Source organism: Eleutherodactylus coqui, chromosome 4, assembly GCF_035609145.1.
Source record: "Eleutherodactylus coqui strain aEleCoq1 chromosome 4, aEleCoq1.hap1, whole genome shotgun sequence".
Taxonomy (NCBI): domain Eukaryota; kingdom Metazoa; phylum Chordata; class Amphibia; order Anura; family Eleutherodactylidae; genus Eleutherodactylus; species Eleutherodactylus coqui.
In genome coordinates, this window is record NC_089840.1 from 298,500,868 (window position 1) to 298,521,961 (window position 21,094).

Genomic DNA, 21,094 nt, shown 5'->3' on the forward strand with positions numbered 1-21,094 from the left:
ATGTAAGGAGCTGTAAGACCTGCTGACATGTACGGACCGCAGACAGGATACATAACCCCAACACACAGCAAGACTATAAGATCCTGTAAGGTAAGGAGCTGTAAGACCTGCTGACATGTACGGACCACAGACAGGATACATAACCCCAACACACAGCAGGACTATAAGATCCTGTAAGGTAAGGAGCTGTAAGACCTGCAGACATGTACGGACCGCAGACAGGATACATAACCCCAACACACAGCAGGACTATAAGATCCTGGGGACATTCACATGTTCCACGTCTGATGTTGTGTACCTGATTCGGGGCAGTAAATGTCCTGTTAGGGGGGCTTTATATTGGGGAAACAGGACAAAAACTGAGAGCGAGGATGAGATCTCATCGCCACACGATTACAGAAAAAAAAGAATTCCCTGCGGCCGAGCATTGCTCTAGTCATGGACACGACACCTGAAAGTGATTATACTTAAAGGCAATTTCAAATCACAAAGCCATAGAAGAATTTAGGAGTACAAATATAACAACTTTTGACACTTTCAACAGAGGGTTTAATTCTTCATGAGGATTCATGCGTGCCTAAGTATGAGAAATCTTTAGCCCAGATAACACTGCTAGCCTGATGACCCCCTAACACTAATACAGGGACCATAGAACCTTCACATCTATCAGTGGACTATTTAAGTATTTATTTCTCTACTCATCTTGTTGTGGTATTCTTTTAAGTGCAAATTAATCACATCCATGTCTGTGCCTGGTCATATGTGTGTGTGTGTATATATATATATATATATATATATATATATATATATATAAATAATCACTCACATACCTTCTACATAATATATATATATATATATATATATTCATTCATGCCTCTTTGGATGTGTTCCATTATTGCCTGAGGAAGAACCCTGATAGGTTCGGAAGCTCGCTATAACATCATGTATTTTTGTTGGCCATTACAATGTCTCATATCTACCCCTCATTCCCACAGCGTAACCCGCAGCAAGATCCCTGTTCTTTGCTATGGGTGACGATACATACGCAACTCCACTATGAAGTAGAGTGCGAAATATAAAAAAAGACAAAAATCACACCGCGCATGACTGCGTGCATGAGTTACACTGTCAGTGAATTCAAACTAACGTGTCGGAACGCACAACTCGCCGTTCCTCTGCACGGATGGTATAACAGCAGACGGCCAGTTGCAGGTCTAACAGAAACGGAAAGACTCCAGGGGGCAAAAGAGCGCAAAACTTGTATCACTGAGCAGCGGGAAAACATCTCCTGGTCAGATGGATCCAGATTTCTGTTGCCGATGGGAGGTCAGAATTTGGCGCAAGCAGCATGAATCGCTGCCCCCTTCCTGTCAGCTGGTCAGAACACGTCAGCACCGCCATCTAATCTGCAGCAACTACAAGAAGCTTCCTGTCCGCAGGGGCCGAGATTCCTGAAGAACCATTTAATCACCGAGTGGGATCTACAACATGATGTGTTGCTGAGGGCCAAAAGAAGTTGAACGCTACTCGATGGGGGTCTAATAAAGGGGCTGCTCAGTCATTCCCTCGGTGTAGAATTAACAGGATGTTACTTCAGTGCTGCACTCGTTTCTTCTTTCAGCTCTGGGTTCGTTGCGGGTGATCGGTGACAAGGAATCGTTAGCAGGTCAGCGCCAGTAGTCATGTCTGCTCAGACATATAATTATGATTCCAAACCTTCAATAGTTTTGGATGGTTTAATAAAGCCATCATCACAGCGGCCTCCGAAAACCAAATTCCCCCCAAAATGTTGGGGTACCTGGATGGGGGTCAAATAGACCCATCTTGATCCCGTATCTAGTAGGATGGACTCATATCATGAAATGCATGAATCATTTGAATGACAATTACTATAATTCCATATGGCCATGCTCCGCCCCCAGCGACAATCCTGCTGCACGTGCCACTGTCTGCTCATTATATGGGTCGTATAGCCCCAAACTGCAGATTGTTGCTCTCCTGGGTGTAATGTGCTGCTGGATTCCTCTAATTGTGCAGTTCGCTGCTTGTGGCACGTAAACCTGTTATTTGGGTGACATAATAATCACCGGTGTAGTGGCGGCTCGCTCTGCTGAATCGCGGCTCTTCCTGGAAGACTGAAGGCTTTTATTAGTGCCGATTTGTGCCGCCTGGTTGACACGTGACGGCGCATACTGGATTTGTATCATAAATCTGTTATTTGCTTCACCGAGAAATTTGCAAACAATAAACCCAAAAGTTTCCATTTCCAGATCCGTATTGACGCTTCATCTCCTCTCCGTCTGTCCACGTGTGCTGCCTGCCTGCATCTCATCAGAGGCTGCCGTTTCGCCCCCAGAGCTGCGGTTCTGAGGTACACTGATGCCCACTCTTACATCTTCCTTTAAGGATGCTCCACAGGTTCTTAATAGGATTGGAGCCGGGAGAAGATGGCGGCCACACCACAATTATATCTACTTCATGCCCATAGCACCCAAGCAGTCAGTGGTTGGTAGCATTGGTGGGGGTTGGGGGGCACTGGCTCACATTGTTTTATGTCAGAAGGGGTCTTTATATATCAGCTGGGAACCGCACATATCACTCAGTTCATTCTAACCCCCTAACTAAAGAACCATCTCCTTTCCCAATATTCTGGCATAACTTTCATTTCCTGACATCATATCCAGCTGTGATGTGAATCACTCACACATCCTCTATATCCAGCTGTGCTGTGAATCACTCACATATCCTCTACATCCAGCTGTGCTGTGAATCACTCACATATCCTCTATATCCAGCTGTGCTGTGAATCACTCACATATCCTCTATATCCAGCTGTGCTGTGAATCACTCACATATCTACATCCAGCTGTGCATCACTCACATATCCTCTATATCCAGCTGTGCTGTGAATCACTCACATATCCTCTATATCCAGCTGTGCTGTGAATCACTCACATATCCTCTATATCCAGCTGTGCTGTGAATCACTCACATATCTTGTACATCCAGCTGTGCTGTGAATCACTCACATATCTTCTATATCCAGCTGTGCTGTGAATCACTCATATATCTTCTACATCCAGCTGTGCTGTGAATCACTCATATATCTTCTACATCCAGCTGTGCTGTGAATCACTCACATATCCTCTACATCCAGCTGTGCTGTGAATGACTCACATATCTTCTACATCCAGCTGTGCTGTGAATCACTCACATATCCTCTATATCCAGCTGTGCTGTGAATCACTCACATATCTTCTCCCAGCTGTGTTGTGAATCACTCACATATCTTCTACATCCAGCTGTGCTGTGAATCACTCACATATCCTCTATATCCAGCTGTGCTGTGAATCAGTCACATATCTTCTATATCCAGCTGTGCTGTGAATCACTCACATATCTTCCATATCCAGCTGTGCTGTGAATCCCTCACATATCTTCTATATCCAGATGTGCTGTGAATCCCTCACATATCTTCTATATCCAGATGTGCTGTGGATCACTCATATCTACATCCAGCTGTGCATCACTCACATATCTTCTATATTTAGCTGTGCTGTGAATCACTCATATCTACATCCAGCTGTGCATCACTCACATATCTTCTATATTCAGCTGTGCTGTGAATCACTCATATATCTACATCCAGCTGTGCTGTGAATCACTCACATATCTTCTATATTCAGCTGTGCTGTGAATCACTCATATATCTTCTATATCCAGCTGTGCTGTGAATCACTCATATATCTTCTACAGCCAGCTGTGCTGTGAATCACTCACATATCTTGTACACCCAGCTGTGCTGTGAATCACTCACATATCTTCTATATTCAGCTGTGCATCACTCACATATCTTCTATATCCAGCTGTGCTGTGAATCACTCACATCTACACCCAGCTGTGCTGTGAATCACTCACATCTACACCCAGCTGTGCTGTGAATCACTCACATATCTTCTATATCCAGCTGTTCTGTGAATCACTCACATATCTTCTATATCCAGCTGTGCTGTGAATCACTCACATATCTTGTACACCCAGCTGTGTTGTGAATCACTCACATATCTTCTATATCCAGCTGTGCTGTGAATCACTTGCATATCATCTACATCCAGCTGTGCTGTGAATCACTCACATATCTTCTCCCAGCTGTGCTGTGGAATCACTGACATATCTTCTACATCCAGCTGTGCGTCACTCACATATCCTCTATATCCAGCTGTGCTGTGAATCACTGACATATCTACATCCAGCTGTGCTGTGAATCACTCACATATCCTCTATATCCAGCTGTGCAGTGAATCACTCACATATCTACATCCAGCTGTGCTTTGAATTACTCATATCTTCTATATCCAGCTGTGCTGTGAAACACTCATATCTTCTATATCCAGCTGTGCTGTGAATCACTCACATATCTTCTATATCCAGCTGTGCTGTAAATCACTCATATATCTTCTACATCCAGCTGTGCTGTGAATCACTCACATACCTTCTACATCCAGCTGTGCTGTGAATCACTCACATATCTACATCCAGCTGTGCTTTGAATTACTCATATCTTCTATATCCAGCTGTGCTGTAAATCACTCATCTCTTCTATATCCAGCTGTGCTGTAAATCACTCATATATCTTCTACATCCAACTGTGCTGTGAATCACTCACATACCTTCTACATTCAGCTGTGCTGTGAATCACTCACATATCTTCTATATCCAGCTGTTCTGTGAATCACTCACATATCTTCTATATTTAGCTGTGCTGTGAATCACTCATATCTACATCCAGCTGTGCATCACTCACATATCTTCTATATTCAGCTGTGCTGTGAATCACTCATATATCTACATCCAGCTGTGCTGTGAATCACTCACATATCTTCTATATCCAGCTGTTCTGTGAATCACTCACATATCTTCTATATCCAGCTGTGCTGTAAATCACTAATGTCTTCTATATCCAGCTGTGCTGTGAATCACTCACATATCTTCTACATCCAGCTGTGCTGTGAATCACTCACATATCTTCTACATCCAGCTGTGCTGTGAATCACTCACATATCTTCTACATCCAGCTGTGCTGTGAATCACTCACATATCTTCTACATCCAGCTGTGCTGTGAATCACTCACATATCTTCTACATCCAGCTGTGCTGTGAATCACTCACATATCTTCTATATCCAGCTGTTCTGTGAATCACTCACATATCTTCTATATCCAGCTGTTCTGTGAATCACTCACATATCTTCTATATCCAGCTGTGCTGTAAATCACTAATATGTCTTCTATATCCAGCTGTGCTGTGAATCACTCACATATCTTCTACATCCAGCTGTGCTGTGAATCACTCATATATCCTCTATATCCAGCTATGCTGTGAATCACTCACATATCTTCTACATCCAGCTGTGCTGTGAATCACTCACATATCTTCTACATCCAGCTGTGCTGTGAATCACTCATCTTCTATATCCAGCTGTTCTGTGAATCACTCACATATCTTCTATATCCAGCTGTTCTGTGAATCACTCACATCTTCTACATCCAGCTGTTCTGTGAATCACTCACATATCTTCTACATCCAGCTGTGCTGTGAATCACTCACATATCCTCTATATCCAGCTGTGCTGTGAATCACTCACATATCCTCTATATCCAGCTGTTCTGTGAATCACTCACATATCTTCTATATCCAGCTGTTCTGTGAATCACTCACATATCTTCTATATCCAGCTGTGCTGTAAATCACGAATATGTCTTCTATATCCAGCTGTGCTGTGAATCACTCACATATCTTCTACATCCAGCTGTGCTGTGAATCACTCATATATCCTCTATATCCAGCTGTGCTGTGAATCACTCACATATCTTCTACATCCAGCTGTGCTGTGAATCACTCACATATCTTCTACATCCAGCTGTGCTGTGAATCACTCATCTTCTATATCCAGCTGTTCTGTGAATCACTCACATATCTTCTATATCCAGCTGTTCTGTGAATCACTCACATCTTCTACATCCAGCTGTTCTGTGAATCACTCACATATCTTCTACATCCAGCTGTGCTGTGAATCACTCACATATCTTCTACATCCAGCTGTTCTGTGAATCATTCACATCTTCTATATCCAGCTGTTCTGTGAATCACTCACATATCTTCTATATCCAGCTGTTCTGTGAATCACTCACATATCTTCTCTCAGCTGTGCTGTGAATCACTCACATATCCTCTATATCCAGCTGTGCTGTGAATCACTCAAATCACTTCTATATCCAGCTGTTCTGTGAATCACTCACATCTTCTACATCCAGCTGTTCTGTGAATCACTCACATATCTTCTACATCCAGCTGTGCTGTGAATCACTCACATATCTTCTACATCCAGCTGTTCTGTGAATCATTCACATCTTCTATATCCAGCTGTTCTGTGAATCACTCACATATCTTCTATATCCAGCTGTTCTGTGAATCACTCACATATCTTCTCTCAGCTGTGCTGTGAATCACTCACATATCCTCTATATCCAGCTGTGCTGTGAATCACTCAAATCACTTCTACATCCAGCTGTTCTGTGAATCACTCACATATCTTCTACATCCAGCTGTGCTGTGAATCACTCATATATCCTCTATATCCAGCTGTGCTGTGAATCACTCACATATCTTCTACATCCAGCTGTGCTCTGAATCACTCACATATCTTCTACATCCAGCTGTGCTCTGAATCACTCATCTTCTATATCCAGCTGTTCTGTGAATCACTCACATATCTTCTATATCCAGCTGTTCTGTGAATCACTCACATCTTCTACATCCAGCTGTTCTGTGAATCACTCACATATCTTCTACATCCAGCTGTGCTGTGAATCACTCACATATCTTCTACATCCAGCTGTTCTGTGAATCATTCACATCTTCTATATCCAGCTGTTCTGTGAATCACTCACATATCTTCTATATCCAGCTGTTCTGTGAATCACTCACATATCTTCTCTCAGCTGTGCTGTGAATCACTCACATATCCTCTATATCCAGCTGTGCTGTGAATCACTCAAATCACTTCTACATCCAGCTGTTCTGTGAATCACTCACATATCTTCTATATCCAGCTGTTCTGTGAATCACTCACATATCTTCTATATCCAGCTGTGCTGTGAATCACTCACATATCTTCTCCCCGCTCAGTCTTTAGTTTCAGTGTAATATCAGTGGCTTTCAGCCCTTCGCAGACATCGGACTGCTTCCCGCTTGTCATCTTCAGGTCTTCCTTTCTCTCAGTAACTTTCCCTTTAACCAACTTCAGCCGACAATCTGCCCTCTTTAGGAGATAAAAGCCCCCAGAAGTTGCTGTGTGACTGCAGACCCGGCATGCGGCTCCATCTCAGGCAGATGAGTTGTGGTGATTGGATGAACGCTCACCGGAGGCCCAATGTCCACGGACGGACGATTGGCAGTTCAAGCCGCCCGTGGGCCATGATGGGCGCCGCAGCTGAGATTAAGCATGCGGGTTTGATTTACGGACGGCTTGAACTGCCAATCGTCCGCAGGGGTGCGGCGCGGAGTCCACAATTCAATTCTGGACATTTGGCCTCCGGCGAGCGTTCATCCAATCAGCACAACTAATTATCTGCCTGAGATGGAGCCGCATGCCAGGTCTGCAGCGACGCCATCTTCTGGGGCGGGCGGTTTCTGACAAATATATATATATAGGCGCTGCGGGACGGTTCGCGCTGCCAACATTTTCCACGCCGCATGGAAGGTTTGTTGTAACACGTTGTGGATTTTTTTGCGGCTGAGAACCTGCGGCGCCCCCGTCAGGCGTGAACCGCCCCTCGTCACGGCGTCTGCATGGGGGCGCTGTGTAGCAGCTGAGAACCTATAGCGCCCCCGCCAGGCGTGAACCGCCCCCTGTCACGGCGTCTGTAGGGGGCGCTCCGTGTAGCGGCTGAGAACCTGCGGCGCCCCCGTCACGGCGTCTGTATGGGGGCGCTCTGTGTAATGGATGAGAACCTGTAGCGCCCCCGTCAGGCGTGAACCGCCCCTCGTCACGGCGTCTGTATGGGGGCGCTCCGTGTAGCGGCTGAGAACCTGTAGCGCCCCCGCCAGGCGTGAACCGCCCCCCGTCACGGCGTCTGTATGGGGGCGCTCCGTGTAGCAGCTGAGAACCTGCGGCGCCCCCGTCAGGCGTGAACCGCCCCCCGTCACGGCGTCTGTATGAGGGCGCTCTGTGTAGCGGCTGAGAACCTGTAGCGCCCCCGCCAGGCGTGAACCGCCCCCCGTCACGGCGTCTGTAGGGGGCGCTCCGTGTAGCGGCTGAGAACCTGCGGCGCCCCCGTCAGGCGTGAACCGCCCCTCGTCACGGCGTCTGTATGGGGGCGCTCCGTGTAGCAGCTGAGAACCTATAGCGCCCCCGCCAGGCGTGAACCGCCCCTCGTCACGGCGTCTGTATGGGGGCGCTCCGTGTAGCGGCTGAGAACCTGCGGCGCCCCCGCCAGGAGTGAACCGCCCCCCGTCACGGCGTCTGTAGGGGGCACTGCGTGTAGCGGCTGAGAACCTGCGGCGCCCCCGCCAGGCGTGAACCGCCCCTCGTCACGGCGTCTGTAGGGGGCGCTGCGTGTAGCGGCTGAGAACCTGCGGCGCCCCCACCAGGCGTGAACCGCGGCGTCTGTATGGGGCGCTCCGTGTAGCGGCTGAGAACCTGCGGCGCCCCCGCCAGGCCTGAACCGCCCCTCGTCACGGCGTCTGTAGGGGGCGCTCCGTGTAGCGGCTCATAGCACGGTGGGCGCGTTGCAGGAAGCTCCGGCGTCCCCCAATAACACTGGGGTGCAGGCGCCGCGCTGCCCCCTTGGGGCAAACCTGACAGGATGCAACTGTAACAAACCCCCAGGTGTGCAAGGAGAAGCTGTTTTCTGTCAGGGCATGCTGAGAGCTGTAGTGCCTCTGACACACTCCCCGTGCTATCTGCATATTACACAGGCCGCATGCTGAGACTTGCGGTCCGCCAGCTGCTGCGGCCTACGGTACCTCCGCCGGCTCCTCCGCCGCACGCTGTGGACAAGCAGCCACCGCGGTGCATGCCGGGATACGTAGTTCTCGCTCCTCATTGGCAGGCGACGATGGGTGGGAGGAGGACGAGTCCGGACTACAACTCCCGGCAGCCCCCGCGTCCTCGGTCGCGCAGCCAGCGGCTCCATTCAGCTGAGAGGAAGTCGGGGTGTCAGTTGATGGTGAGGACGGGGTGCGGGTCATGTGACCGGGGGTGATGTGTGGGGGAGGGGAGCTGGGTGTCAGGTGACGGTGTCAGTGTCAGAAATGGATGTTTTGGGGGTTTCTGCGCCCACAGCCTGTATTTTAGGGCGTCAGCGGCGGCCCGTCTTGCCGCAGTCACATGACGCCTTGTTCACGCGCTCCATCAGTAGTTGGCGCTTTGCCTGACCCTTCGAGCCCGTTCGCCTGCAGCGTGACTGTCGTGTCCTACAATGCGGCTGACCTGCGTGACTGCGAACGGCGGCGGGGGTTCTGCGGTGACCTCCGGATGCTGGTGGCCGCGTTCCTTTAGTCCGGCATCTGTTAGTCTGGAATCGCGTGTCTCCGCTGTGATAAGCGCGGCTTCTGTTAGATTATTTTCCCAGCAGGGATGAGCGGACGAAACGACTGATCCGGCGCCGCGGACATAAAGACGGTTCGTCCTGCAGCTTCTGCTGGACGTTTTCAGTTCCTCAGGATCTCTGCTGGCTGTCAGTGAATGAGACCCTCGTTTATACCGAGGCCCAGTGAGGGGTCGCTCCGTTGTGTCCGCAGGCCGCGCCGGCCAACGCTTCTCTTCACATTTGCGCTCTTTCATCTGTTTTTTTTTCTCTATTCAAAACGTAGGAAAGTGAAGTGCGACAAACGGAAGGAAACGGCAAAACCGTGAGCCGCGGGTTGTTCGCTCCTGGTGCGTCCGCCTCTCGGCGCTGCCTGCGGCTCCGTTCTCCGTCTCCTGCCTTTTGTAGATGGAGATAAACTGATTTTCCGTGCGGATTTTGCTCGCAGTTATCGTATTTTACACACAAAATTTCGCCTCAAGGAGCCTCGTGCCGCGATGTGCGAATCCGTGTGCGACAAAAGCCGCGGTGCGGTGGAGTGTGATGGTTCTTTTTAGGCAGATTTCCCGCGGACAGTCCTGCGGTGACCTCGGCGGTGGGACCTGCTCTCAGGCGCTGCGCTAATCTTGTGTATTACCGTCACGTCCCGCAGCGTACGAACACAAAGCGCGTGACTTCCCTGCGGATTTCGCCTTTTTGGCGCGCAGTAACGCTGTTGATTTATGTCTACACAAATACTCCGGGAGGCGAAGCAGATTTCTCGTTCCTCGCTGCGCATTTTCCCGCCGCCCATAGACCTGCCTGCGCCGTTTCACTGCGTATATGGATGACAGCGGGGCGCGCTGCGTGTACGTGCGCAGGTCTGTGGGGGTCAGCCGCTGTTAACTGCCGGTGAGCCTTTATAGCGGCCGCTGCAGGAAATAGCCTGCACTAAGTCAGTGCCAACTGAAATCCGTGGCGCGGCGCTGAATACTCGCGGATTTCCGCCCTAGACGTCACTCGAGTGGCCAAAATCTGTGACGATCAGCGGCGCCGCGGAGCAGCGAACGGCGAATACACAGGTTATCTGTAGAGAATGCGCAGCGGCGGATTTACCCCACAGAGACGCTGGAGGTTCTCCCCGCGGACAATGTGTGGCGCAGCTCCCCGCGGGACCCTCACATGTGCGCGGTGCGATGTGACTGGAACCCCGCGTACAAATACAACCGTTTCCGTTCGTGTCTGTGCGCCGTAAACAGCGTAACAAACAACAATAATTTGGAAGTCCGTTCCCAGTATGGTGTCCGTCCGGAGGTGCGGCCTGGATACAATGTAATGAGCCTCAGCCAAAACGTGTTCTGGATATAAACGTGTTCTCATTCACTGACAGCAAGCAGAGGTCTGGCGAAGCACAAAGTCTGAGAGAAGTTGTAGAACGTTCCATTGTTCAAAGAGGAAACCTTCTTTCCATAAAACCCCACGTTCCGGTTTGGCGGCGGAGGGGATGTCATGGCCGCACAGCGGCGTGTCTGCAGATCCGGACCGCAGGCGTCTAGCCGCTCGTTAGCGTCCGTTTCCATGACTACATATTTGTTATAATATTTACTTAGACTGCTGCGTATTTACGGCAGAATTCCGATAATCCGGCATGTTCCAGTCGGTTGTAGAAGTCCCGCATTATTGTAATCTCCCAGCAGGGTGCGGTGTGTAGCGGGCAGCGACGGACTATCAGGGTGCGGTGTGTAGCGGGCAGCGCCCGACTATCAGGGTGCGGTGTGTAGCGGGCAGCGCCGGACTATCAGGCTGCGGTGTGTAGCGGGCAGCGCCCGACTATCAGGCTGCAGTGTGTAGCGGGCAGCGCCGGACTATCAGGGTGCGGTGTGTAGCGGGCAGCGCCGGACTATCAGGGGATGCCCACTAATCCGCACTGCTGACTGTGTCTGCAATTAACAGGATTTTGGCGCCATTCGATGCCGGATTAAAGGAATTTCTCCGTGTTTTCTCTGTATAACGGGTGTCCTGTGCGCTGAGATACGGCTGATTATCTAGAGTCGCTCTCTTTGGCGCTGCGCCGGGCGGATCTGGCGAGTTTTATATCAGCAGACAAATGGGATTATTTCCGGGGTTTTCGGTTGTCGAATTCTCTTATCGGAAACGGCTTTTATTTATTGCAGGCACTAAGAATGGCGCCAAAGATAACGACGGAACTCCTGCGCCAGCTGCGCCAGACGATGAAGACCTCCCAGAGCATCACGGAGCCCATCCAGGCCTACATCGTGCCATCAGGGGACGCACATCAGGTGACTCCGCCTCCCGCCGGCAGCGGCTGCTGCGGCGCCTCGTTTCCAGCTCATCTGATACATTTAGGGAGTTCGCCCCAAAATAATTAAGTCTGTCTCACTGTAAAGCAGCTTCTCTGTAGGCCGCGTTCACACGGCGAAACCTGCAGCGAAGTGCCTATCTCACTGCGGACACGGCACGCGGATTTATACTGGGCGAGTCTGCGTGCGAACTTCCTGCGGCAGATTCTGCGTCTAGAAGTCCCGTATCGCTGCTCGTGGCGTCCGCTGCCGCCAGGGGATTCAGATGTGCGGCGGATTCTGCGCTGACATTCGCTGTATTATCGAGGCCGCGCTTGTTTCGCCTCAGACGTCGGACGCGCCGATATAAAGATGTTGGTGAAGTCGTCCTCCTAACATTGCAATAAAATAGAAAACCAGTAAAACCGGTACGAGATGCAAGGAGAGGACGCCAGGGAGCGGCGCGGAGCGGCACCGCCGGGAGAGCGAACCTCTGCAACGTGTTGTACTTCTAGGGGGAGAGGCTGCTAATCCAGCACAGCGGGGACAGTGCAGCCGGATTATGGGAGAGTCTGCTAATCCAGCACAGCGGGGACAGTGCAGCCGGATTATGGGAGAGTCTGGTAATCCAGCACAGCGGGGACAGTGCAGCCGGATTATGGGAGAGTCTGCTAATCCAGCACAGCGGGGACAGTGCAGCCGGATTATGGGAGAGTCTGGTAATCCAGCACAGCGGGGACAGTGCAGCCGGATTATGGGAGAGTCTGGTAATCCAGCACAGCGGGGACAGTGCAGCCGGATTATGGGAGAGTCTGGTAATCCAGCACACCGGGGACAGTGCAGTCGAATTATGGGAGAGGCTGCTAATGCAGCACAGCGGGGACAGTGCAGCCGGATTATGGGAGAGTCTGGTAATCCAGCACAGCGGGGACAGTGCAGCCGGATTATGGGAGAGTCTGCTAATCCAGCACAGCGGGGACAGTGCAGACGGATTATGGGAGAGTCTGGTAATCCAGCACAGCGAGGACAGTGCAGCCGGATTATGGGAGAGTCTGGTAATCCAGCACAGCGAGGACAGTGCAGCCGGATTATGGGGGGAGTCTGCTAATCCAGCACAGCGGGGACAGTGCAGCCGGATTATGGGAGAGTCTGGTAATCCAGCACAGCGGGGACAGTACAGCCGGATTATGGGAGAGTCTGGTAATCCAGCACAGCGGGGACAGTGCAGCCGGATTATGGGAGAGTCTGGTAATCCAGCACAGCAGGGACAGTGCAGCCGGATTATGGGAGAGTCTGGTAATCCAGCACAGCGGGGACAGTGCAGCCGGATTATGGGAGAGTCTGGTAATCCAGCACAGCGGGGACAGCAGTGCAGCCGGATTATGGGAGAGTCTGGTAATCCAGCACAGCGGGGACAGTGCAGCCGGATTAAGGGAGAGTCTGGTAATCCAGCACAGCGGGGACAGTGCAGCCGGATTATGGGAGAGTCTGGTAATCCAGCACAGCGGGGACAGTGCAGCCGGATTATGGGAGAGTCTGGTAATCCAGCATAGTGGGGACAGTGCAGCCGGATTATGGGAGAGTCTGGTAATCCAGCACAGCGGGGACGGTGCAGCCGGATTATGGGGGGAGTCTGGTAATCCAGCACAGCGGGGACAGTGCAGCCCGATTATGGGAGAGTCTGGTAATCCAGCACAGCGGGGACAGTGCAGCCGGATTATGGGAGAGTCCGGTAATCCAGCACAGCGGGGACAGTGCAGCCGGATTATGGGAGAGTCTGCTAATCCAGCACAGCGGGGACAGTGCAGCCGGATTATGGGAGAGTCCGGTAATCCAGCACAGCGGGGACAGTGCAGCCGGATTATGGGGGAGTCTGGTAATTCTTCAGCACAGCGGGGACAGTGCAGCCGGATTATGGGAGAGTCTGGTAATCCCGTACAGCGAGGGCAGTGCTGCCGGATTATGGGAGAGTCTGGTAGTCCAGCACAGCGGGGACAGTGCAGCCGGATTATGGGAGAGTCTGCTAATCCAGCACAGCGGGGACAGTGCAGCCGGATTATGGGAGAGTCTGGTAATCCAGCACAGCGGGGACAGTGCTGTCGGATTATGGGAGAGTCGGGTAATCCAGCACAGCGGGGACGGTGTAGCCGGATTATGGGAGAGTCTGGTAATCCAGCACAGCGGGGACAGTGCAGCCGGATTATGAGAGAATCTGGTAATCCAGCACAGCGGGGACGGTGCAGTCGGATTATGAGAGAATCTGGTAATCCAGCACAGCGGGGACAGTGCAACCGGATTATGGGAGAGTCTGGTAATCCAGTACAGCAGGGACAGTGCAGCCGGATTATGGGAGAGTCTGGTAATCCAGCACAGCAGGGACAGTGCAGCCGGATTATGGGAGAGTCTGGTAATCCAGCACAGCGGGGACAGTGCTGTCGGATTATGGGAGAGTCGGGTAATCCAGCACAGCGGGGACGGTGTAGCCGGATTATGGGAGAGTCTGGTAATCCAGCACAGCGGGGACAGTGCAGCCGGATTATGAGAGAATCTGGTAATCCAGCACAGCGGGGACGGTGCAGTCGGATTATGAGAGAATCTGGTAATCCAGCACAGCGGGGACAGTGCAACCGGATTATGGGAGAGTCTGGTAATCCAGTACAGCAGGGACAGTGCAGCCGGATTATGGGAGAGTCTGGTAATCCAGCACAGCAGGGACAGTGCAGCCGGATTATGGGAGAGTCTGGTAATCCAGCACAGCGGGGACAGTGCAGCCGGATTATGGGAGAGTCTGGTAATCCAGCACAGCGGAGACAGTGCAGCCGGATTATGGGAGAGTCTGGTAATCCAGCACAGCGGAGACAGTGCAGCCGGATTATGGGAGAGTCTGGTAATCCAGCACAGCGGGGACAGTGCAGCCGGATTATGGGAGAGTCTGCTAACCCAGCCCAGCGGGGACAGTGCAGCCGGATTATGGGAGAGTCTGCTAATCCAGCACAGCGGGGACAGTGCAGCCGAATTACGGGAGGTTCTGCTAATCCAGCACAGCGGGGACAGTGCAGCCGGATTATGGGAGAGTCCGGTAATCCAGCCCAGCGGGGACAGTGCAGCCGGATTATGGGAGATTCTGACCCGGTGGGCATATATGGATCTATATACAAGACCCCGACCACCCCGTTATTACCCCCCCCCCCCCCCATCTAGCGGCGTTGGACTCCTTTGGCCTTCAGTAGTTGGTCGCGGTGTCTGTTCCTCCAGGGGATGAAATGGTTCTGCAGCGTCTGAGGAGCGGGCCCCGGCCTAGGAGACAGCGGGGTGGAGTAGTTCACGTGTCACGGTGGCCCTACTGTCTCCCACCCGGAGGGTAACCAGAGGCAAGTCCAAGGGGCGCGGGAAGGCTATATTAAATAGAGGAACCCACGCCCATCTCTCCCCGTTTCCACGGCGGCCGCTCTCCTCTCTATGGGGAGAGATGGGCGCAGTGGAATGCAGGTGGCGAGGTCGGGTGTTTTGAAGCTTCATTTCGCCTGCGGAAATCTTGCGGTCATTCCGCAACAGTGCCAACAATGCCAGTCCACGTTAGATCCCCGGCAGTACAGCAGTGCAGAGGAACACGGAGGGACTTACACAGGCCATGTTATCTGTGGTTCTGTGGCCCGGGACACCGACTCTTGTAACTCCACCAACACTCCACCGCTCCGCACTCACGGGATTCTGTAGAATTGCACTTCGCGCCACACGGTGGAAAACTGGCACTGATTGCGGCCCTCCTCATATACTCCAGTCCACACGGGGAAAGAAGAAGGGGTTCACGGCATTAGCAGTCTATCCGCTCAGCCTCTTCATCTCCTCTAGTACTCCGGCTGAAGGTGTCCGAGTACAGGCCGGGCTCTCTGTACTACTTGGCCAACCAAGACCAACTCCAACAGCAGCAGCTCCGCTCTCATGCACCAACATATATATCACAAGGTCACATGACAAACAGATACATTTCCAGACATAACCCAGACAGTAACCCATTCAGTGCTGCAATACACATTATATTCATACACAAAGACAGTGGAAATACACGTAAGATAGGACTACATAGATCATGCAGAAACTTCCAGAACACATGTGCATCAACTTCTCTACACTACACAGGAATACCGGCCCCTGCGGACAGGAAGCTTCTTGTAGTCCCTACAGATTAGATGGCGGTGCTGACATGTTCTGACCGGCTGACAGGAAGGGGTCAGCGATTCATGCTGCTTGCGCCAAATTCTGACCTCCCATCAGCACATAAATCTGGCTCCATCTGACCAGGAGATGTTTCTCCGCTGCTCAGTGATACAAGTTTTGCGCTCTTTTGCCCGCTGGAGTCTTTCTGTTTCTCTTACACACAATGGCGCTGGGACTGGTCGCCCGCTGTTATACCATCCGTGCGGAGGAACGGCGAGTTGTGCGTTCGGACACGTTAGTTGGAGCTCCAGCGTTGTATTCAGCTGACTGTGCAGCCTGTTGGTCAGACCGATTCCTGACATCCTCCTCCGACCCCTTTCAGTGATGAGTTGTTTCCATCCGCAGGATCCTTTTCGCTGGATGTTTTCCTCGATCGCGCCATTCTCGGTATACTCTTTGTTACACGACATAACCCCACAAGGCTGGCAGTAAAGTCCTGACCCCGGCTAGTCTAGCACCGATGACCTTGCTGGAAGTCGCCCCGATCGCTGGATGTGAATTCACACTGAAACTGATCCGCAGAAAACTTGTCACGTGACTTTATGCCGCACTCCGGGGTCACGGGGGTAATTACCGTACAGGGAAGCGCTGATTGGGAGAGGGCTGGGGGTCTAATATAAATCTAGGGGTTCTAATAAAGGGGTCATCGAGTGTATAGGTAATGGCGCCCTTGACGTCACTTCTCAGCTTATGTGTGCGTATGAGCAGGGACGGCCCACTGACGGATGACTCCAGGCTCCTTCTGGGGTTTCTCTTATGCGTGTTTTGCATCATTGACTCCTTCCTGCGACTCTGCTGCTGAATGACCCCCCCCCCCCCCCTCCACGGTCGGTCGCAGCAGATAATCTCGCGGTCGGCTGCATTCCAGTGTCTAACGTCTCCATTGTTTTTTTTGCAGAGTGAGTACATCGCCCCCTGTGACTGCAGACGGGAATACATCTCTGGGTTCAATGGCTCGGCAGGTGAGTGAAGGAAGGGTTGTCCTCACACTGTAGAGCTTAGCCAGGGGCAGGAAGCTGAGATATGAGGAGCTGTTTGCTGGGGCTCCTCACACTTATCTGTTCCTTGGTCATGGAGGGACCACAGCGATCTCTGAGGATCTTCCTTCTGTATGGCCGCTGACAGATGAGGATACACCATCCGTAATATGGATGAGGGTCCCGGCCTGACTGTGGGTCTCTTAAAGGGGTATTCCGGCCTTTTACAACTGATGACCCATCCTCAGGTGATCGATGGGGATCTGCTGCTCGGGATCCCCGTCCATCGGCTGATCGTCCGGCAGTGTAGCGGGCCGGGTGTCGTCCTCAGTGGTCAGGGGTGGAAGTGTACTAGCCAACGGCCTTTCCATTGAACTCAGTGGAGTGATGCCTCCTGTTACGCCTTCAGCTCCCCTTGTGGTCGGATGTCCGCAGCACTCCTGCTGACTCCCCTGCTGTCCCCGCCGCACTGACAGCGGCCGGAGGGGCAGATCCTCCTACTAAGCTGATTACTAGTTGTCAATGTCCAGAAGACCCCAGTAAGCCGTATGGAGAGCATCGCGCCACATTTACATGGACCGATATCGCGCCTGTGCTTCTGCGATTCTCAATACGAATGTGCTGCGTTTTGCCAGAAGATTCCCTCTCCTCGGTGAACATTCAGTTTTCGCGCTCCTGTAAATCACGCTTTATTTTTGTAGGAAAAATACAAATCGCAACTGCATGAAAATCGCCGCGCAATTGTTTTATTGCTCCAATGGAAAGAATGAGTGATATCGCCCAAAAATGGGACGTTCTGTGATTTGGATGAGAGAAAAATCAGACATATAAATACGGCGCGCGAATAGTGGGTTGTGCTGTCGTGCGTCTTGTAACACGCAAAACTGGTGTGAGAATATTCTCCGTGTGAATAGGACCTCCTAGTTTGGGCCCGGAGACCCGTCGTGTCGGACTCCACATCATTATCAGCCGAAACAACAGTTTTTTAACCCTTTAGAGATGCCATATTGTCCGTAAGAATAACCTGACGGCCCTCCGTGTAATGGGCTGCACAGGTCAGCTGCAGCAGCGCCACCCTGCAAACAGCTCCTCCTATCTCAGCCTCCTAATCTTATGTGTATCTGATATCGTGGCTCTGTGGCCGTCTGATGGGTCTCTTTGTCCATGTAAACAGGCACAGCGATCGTCACAGAACAGAGTGCGGCCATGTGGACGGACGGGCGCTACTTCCTGCAAGCGGCGCAGCAGATGGACAGTAACTGGACGCTCATGAAGATGGGTGAGGGGCATCGTTGTTAAAGGTCATTCCCTAAATGTACTTCTGTCACCTACCCACAGAGAAGGGGTCCCGTGTGCCCCTCTTACTCACTGTGGGCTCACAGAAGATAGGAGCGACGGCCGGGCTCGTGTGATGCGGCACCGTTCATGTTCTATGGGACTGGCAGAGATCACCCAGCGCTTGTACATCTCCGGCAGTCACACTGAAGTGAATAGGATGGTGCTGCACACGTGTGACCGCCACCGCCCACACGTGTGACCGCCACCGCCCACACGTGTGACCGCCACCGCCCACACGTGTGACCGCCACCGCCCACACGTCAGGACTTGGCCTTAACGATCAGTGGAGGTATCAGCGGTCGGATCCCCCTGATTACTATGTTATTCTCTGTCCCATGGATGGGGGATAACGTTCTTTCGTGGAACGAGCGGTTTAAAGCTTGGACCCCTTTAAACTTACATCGCTGCTACCTGGGCTCTGTGCAGCGTAATCTACGTTCTGCTGTCAGCGGGTGATCGCTGCCCCCCAGCCTGTGGTCTGAGTGCTGTCATTGGGACCTGATTGCTGAGCGCTCTATGAACAGCTGGGGTATAAAGAACAAAGCGGTTCAGCTGTGTTCTGCATACCCCGCTCGGAGCGCTCAGCTGTATAACAGACGGGCATTTAGAGCAGAGAACAGCTGGATGCAGAAGACAAGCGGCCCCACTTGTCTTCTGCATCCCCCGCTCGGAGCGCAAAGTGAGCGCTCAACGTTTGAGCGATCACCTTGTACTTAAAGGCACACAACAATTGTCGCTCGAAAGACATCTTTTGAGTGATAATCGTCTAAACCAGGCTTTAGACTCTTTATACAAGCCTTGTAACAATTACTGGGAATTAAAAGCAAAGCCAGACTCCATGTACAGACAGCTGTTTTAGCGTATTTGCCCTGAAACAGCTGCCTATAGGTGGCGCTGTGGAGGTATTATTCCATCTCCCTTATTTGCATATTTATAATGCATTCAGTGTCCTCTATATACTGTGCCCTGTATATAGTCATAGCAGGGACTGCCTGTATATAGTTACAGAGGGCACTATACTGTATGATGAGATTGCAGGGGGGCGCTATACTGTATTCAGTGTCCTCTATACTGTGCCCTGTATATAGTCATAGCAGGGACTGCCTGTATATAGTTACAGAGGGCACTATACTGTATGATAGGATTGCAGGGGGGCGCTATACTGTATTCAGTGTCCTCTATATACTGGGCCCTGTATATAGTCATAGCAGGGACTGCCTGTATATAGTTACAGAGGGCACTATACTGTATGATAGGATTGCAGGGGGGCGCTATACTGTATTCAGTGTCCTCTATATACTGGGCCCTGTATATAGTCATAGCAGGGACTGCCTGTATATAGTTACAGAGGGCACTATACTGTATGATGAGATTGCAGGGGGGCGCTATACTGTATTCAGTGTCCTCTATACTGGGCCCTGTATATAGTCATAGCAGGGACTGCCTGTATATAGTTACAGAGGGCACTATACTATATGATGAGATTGCAGGGGGCGCTATACTGTATTCAGTGTCCTCTATACTGTGCCCCGTATATAGTCATAGCAGGGACTGCCTGTATATAGTTACAGAGGGCACTATACTGTATGATGAGATTGCAGGGGGGCGCTATACTGCATTCAGTGTCCTCTATACTGTGCCCTGTATATAGTCATAGCAGGGACTGCCTGTATATAGTTACAGAGGGCACTATACTATATGATGAGATTGCAGGAGGGCGCTATACTGTATTCAGTGTCCTCTATACTGTGCCTTGTATATAGTTACAGAGGGTGTTGCACTGTATGATAAGATTGCAGGAGGGCGCTATACTGTATTTTATTCCATCTCCCTTATTTGCATAATACCCAGAGGAGCGTGCATGGCCATTTGAGTCTCCTCATCCACCGTCTAGGTGCTCTCCCTAAGGAGAAAATATAATGTTTCTGACCCCCGTCCCAGGCCTCTCACTAGCAAAGCCAGACTCCTACTGTACACTGATGAAGGGCGAATACCCTGAAACAGCTGTCTGTACATGGAGTCTGGCGTTGCTTTTAATTCCCAGTCATTGTAACAAGGCTTGTATAAAGAGTCTGACTTTGGCTTGAAGGAATGCTGCCTTCCAATAGGTGGCGCTGTGGAGGTATTATTCCATCGCCCTTATTTGCGTGTTAAGATGACACATGCCAGATTTGACTTTGTGATTAAGGCATGAGCACTTGGCCCTGAAGGGGTTAAAGTGGATTTCCAGGATTATAGTGTTATAGTACATCACTGGGGGCCCAGCAGGCTGATGAGGTGATTGAGGGGTACGGTGCTGTGACAGGTAAGTGACATTTGCTGGTGTGCTTCGGCCCCTTCAGCCAGCTGGCCAATGGGGGTGCGGCGAGTCGGAGCCCCTCCAATCTGCTATTGCCATCTACTCTGTGAATTTGCATGAATCTCATAAATTTGGTGCAATTTCTGCAAAATTTCATTTTTTTCCCCAACGCATCAGAAAAGTCCTCAGCCGGAAGACCCCTTTAATTAGGACCACTCCCCTGTTTATCCCTTTAATAAGTTCCATGTTGGATCTGCATTCTAATCTGTCTTTTCCTTCTTGCAGGCCTGAAGGAGACCCCCACGCAGGAGGACTGGCTGATCAGCATGCTCCCTGAGGGCGCCCGGGTTGGCGTTGACCCGTTCATCATACAGACGGGTAAGGAGCGGCTGT

General features: G+C 51.3%; 1 protein-coding gene across 1 annotated transcript in view; it reads left to right on the forward strand.

Moving 5' to 3' along the window:
* Positions 1–9,207: 9,207 nt before the first annotated feature.
* Positions 9,208–21,094, forward strand: part of XPNPEP1 (X-prolyl aminopeptidase 1) — a 45,937-nt gene continuing 34,050 nt past the window's right edge. Inside the window, 5 exon segments of the mRNA XM_066601488.1 lie at positions 9,208–9,230; positions 11,744–11,869; positions 16,986–17,049; positions 18,239–18,343; positions 20,987–21,079. Of these exon segments, the coding sequence (XP_066457585.1) occupies positions 9,228–9,230; positions 11,744–11,869; positions 16,986–17,049; positions 18,239–18,343; positions 20,987–21,079 (391 nt within the window). The 5' untranslated portion in view covers positions 9,208–9,227.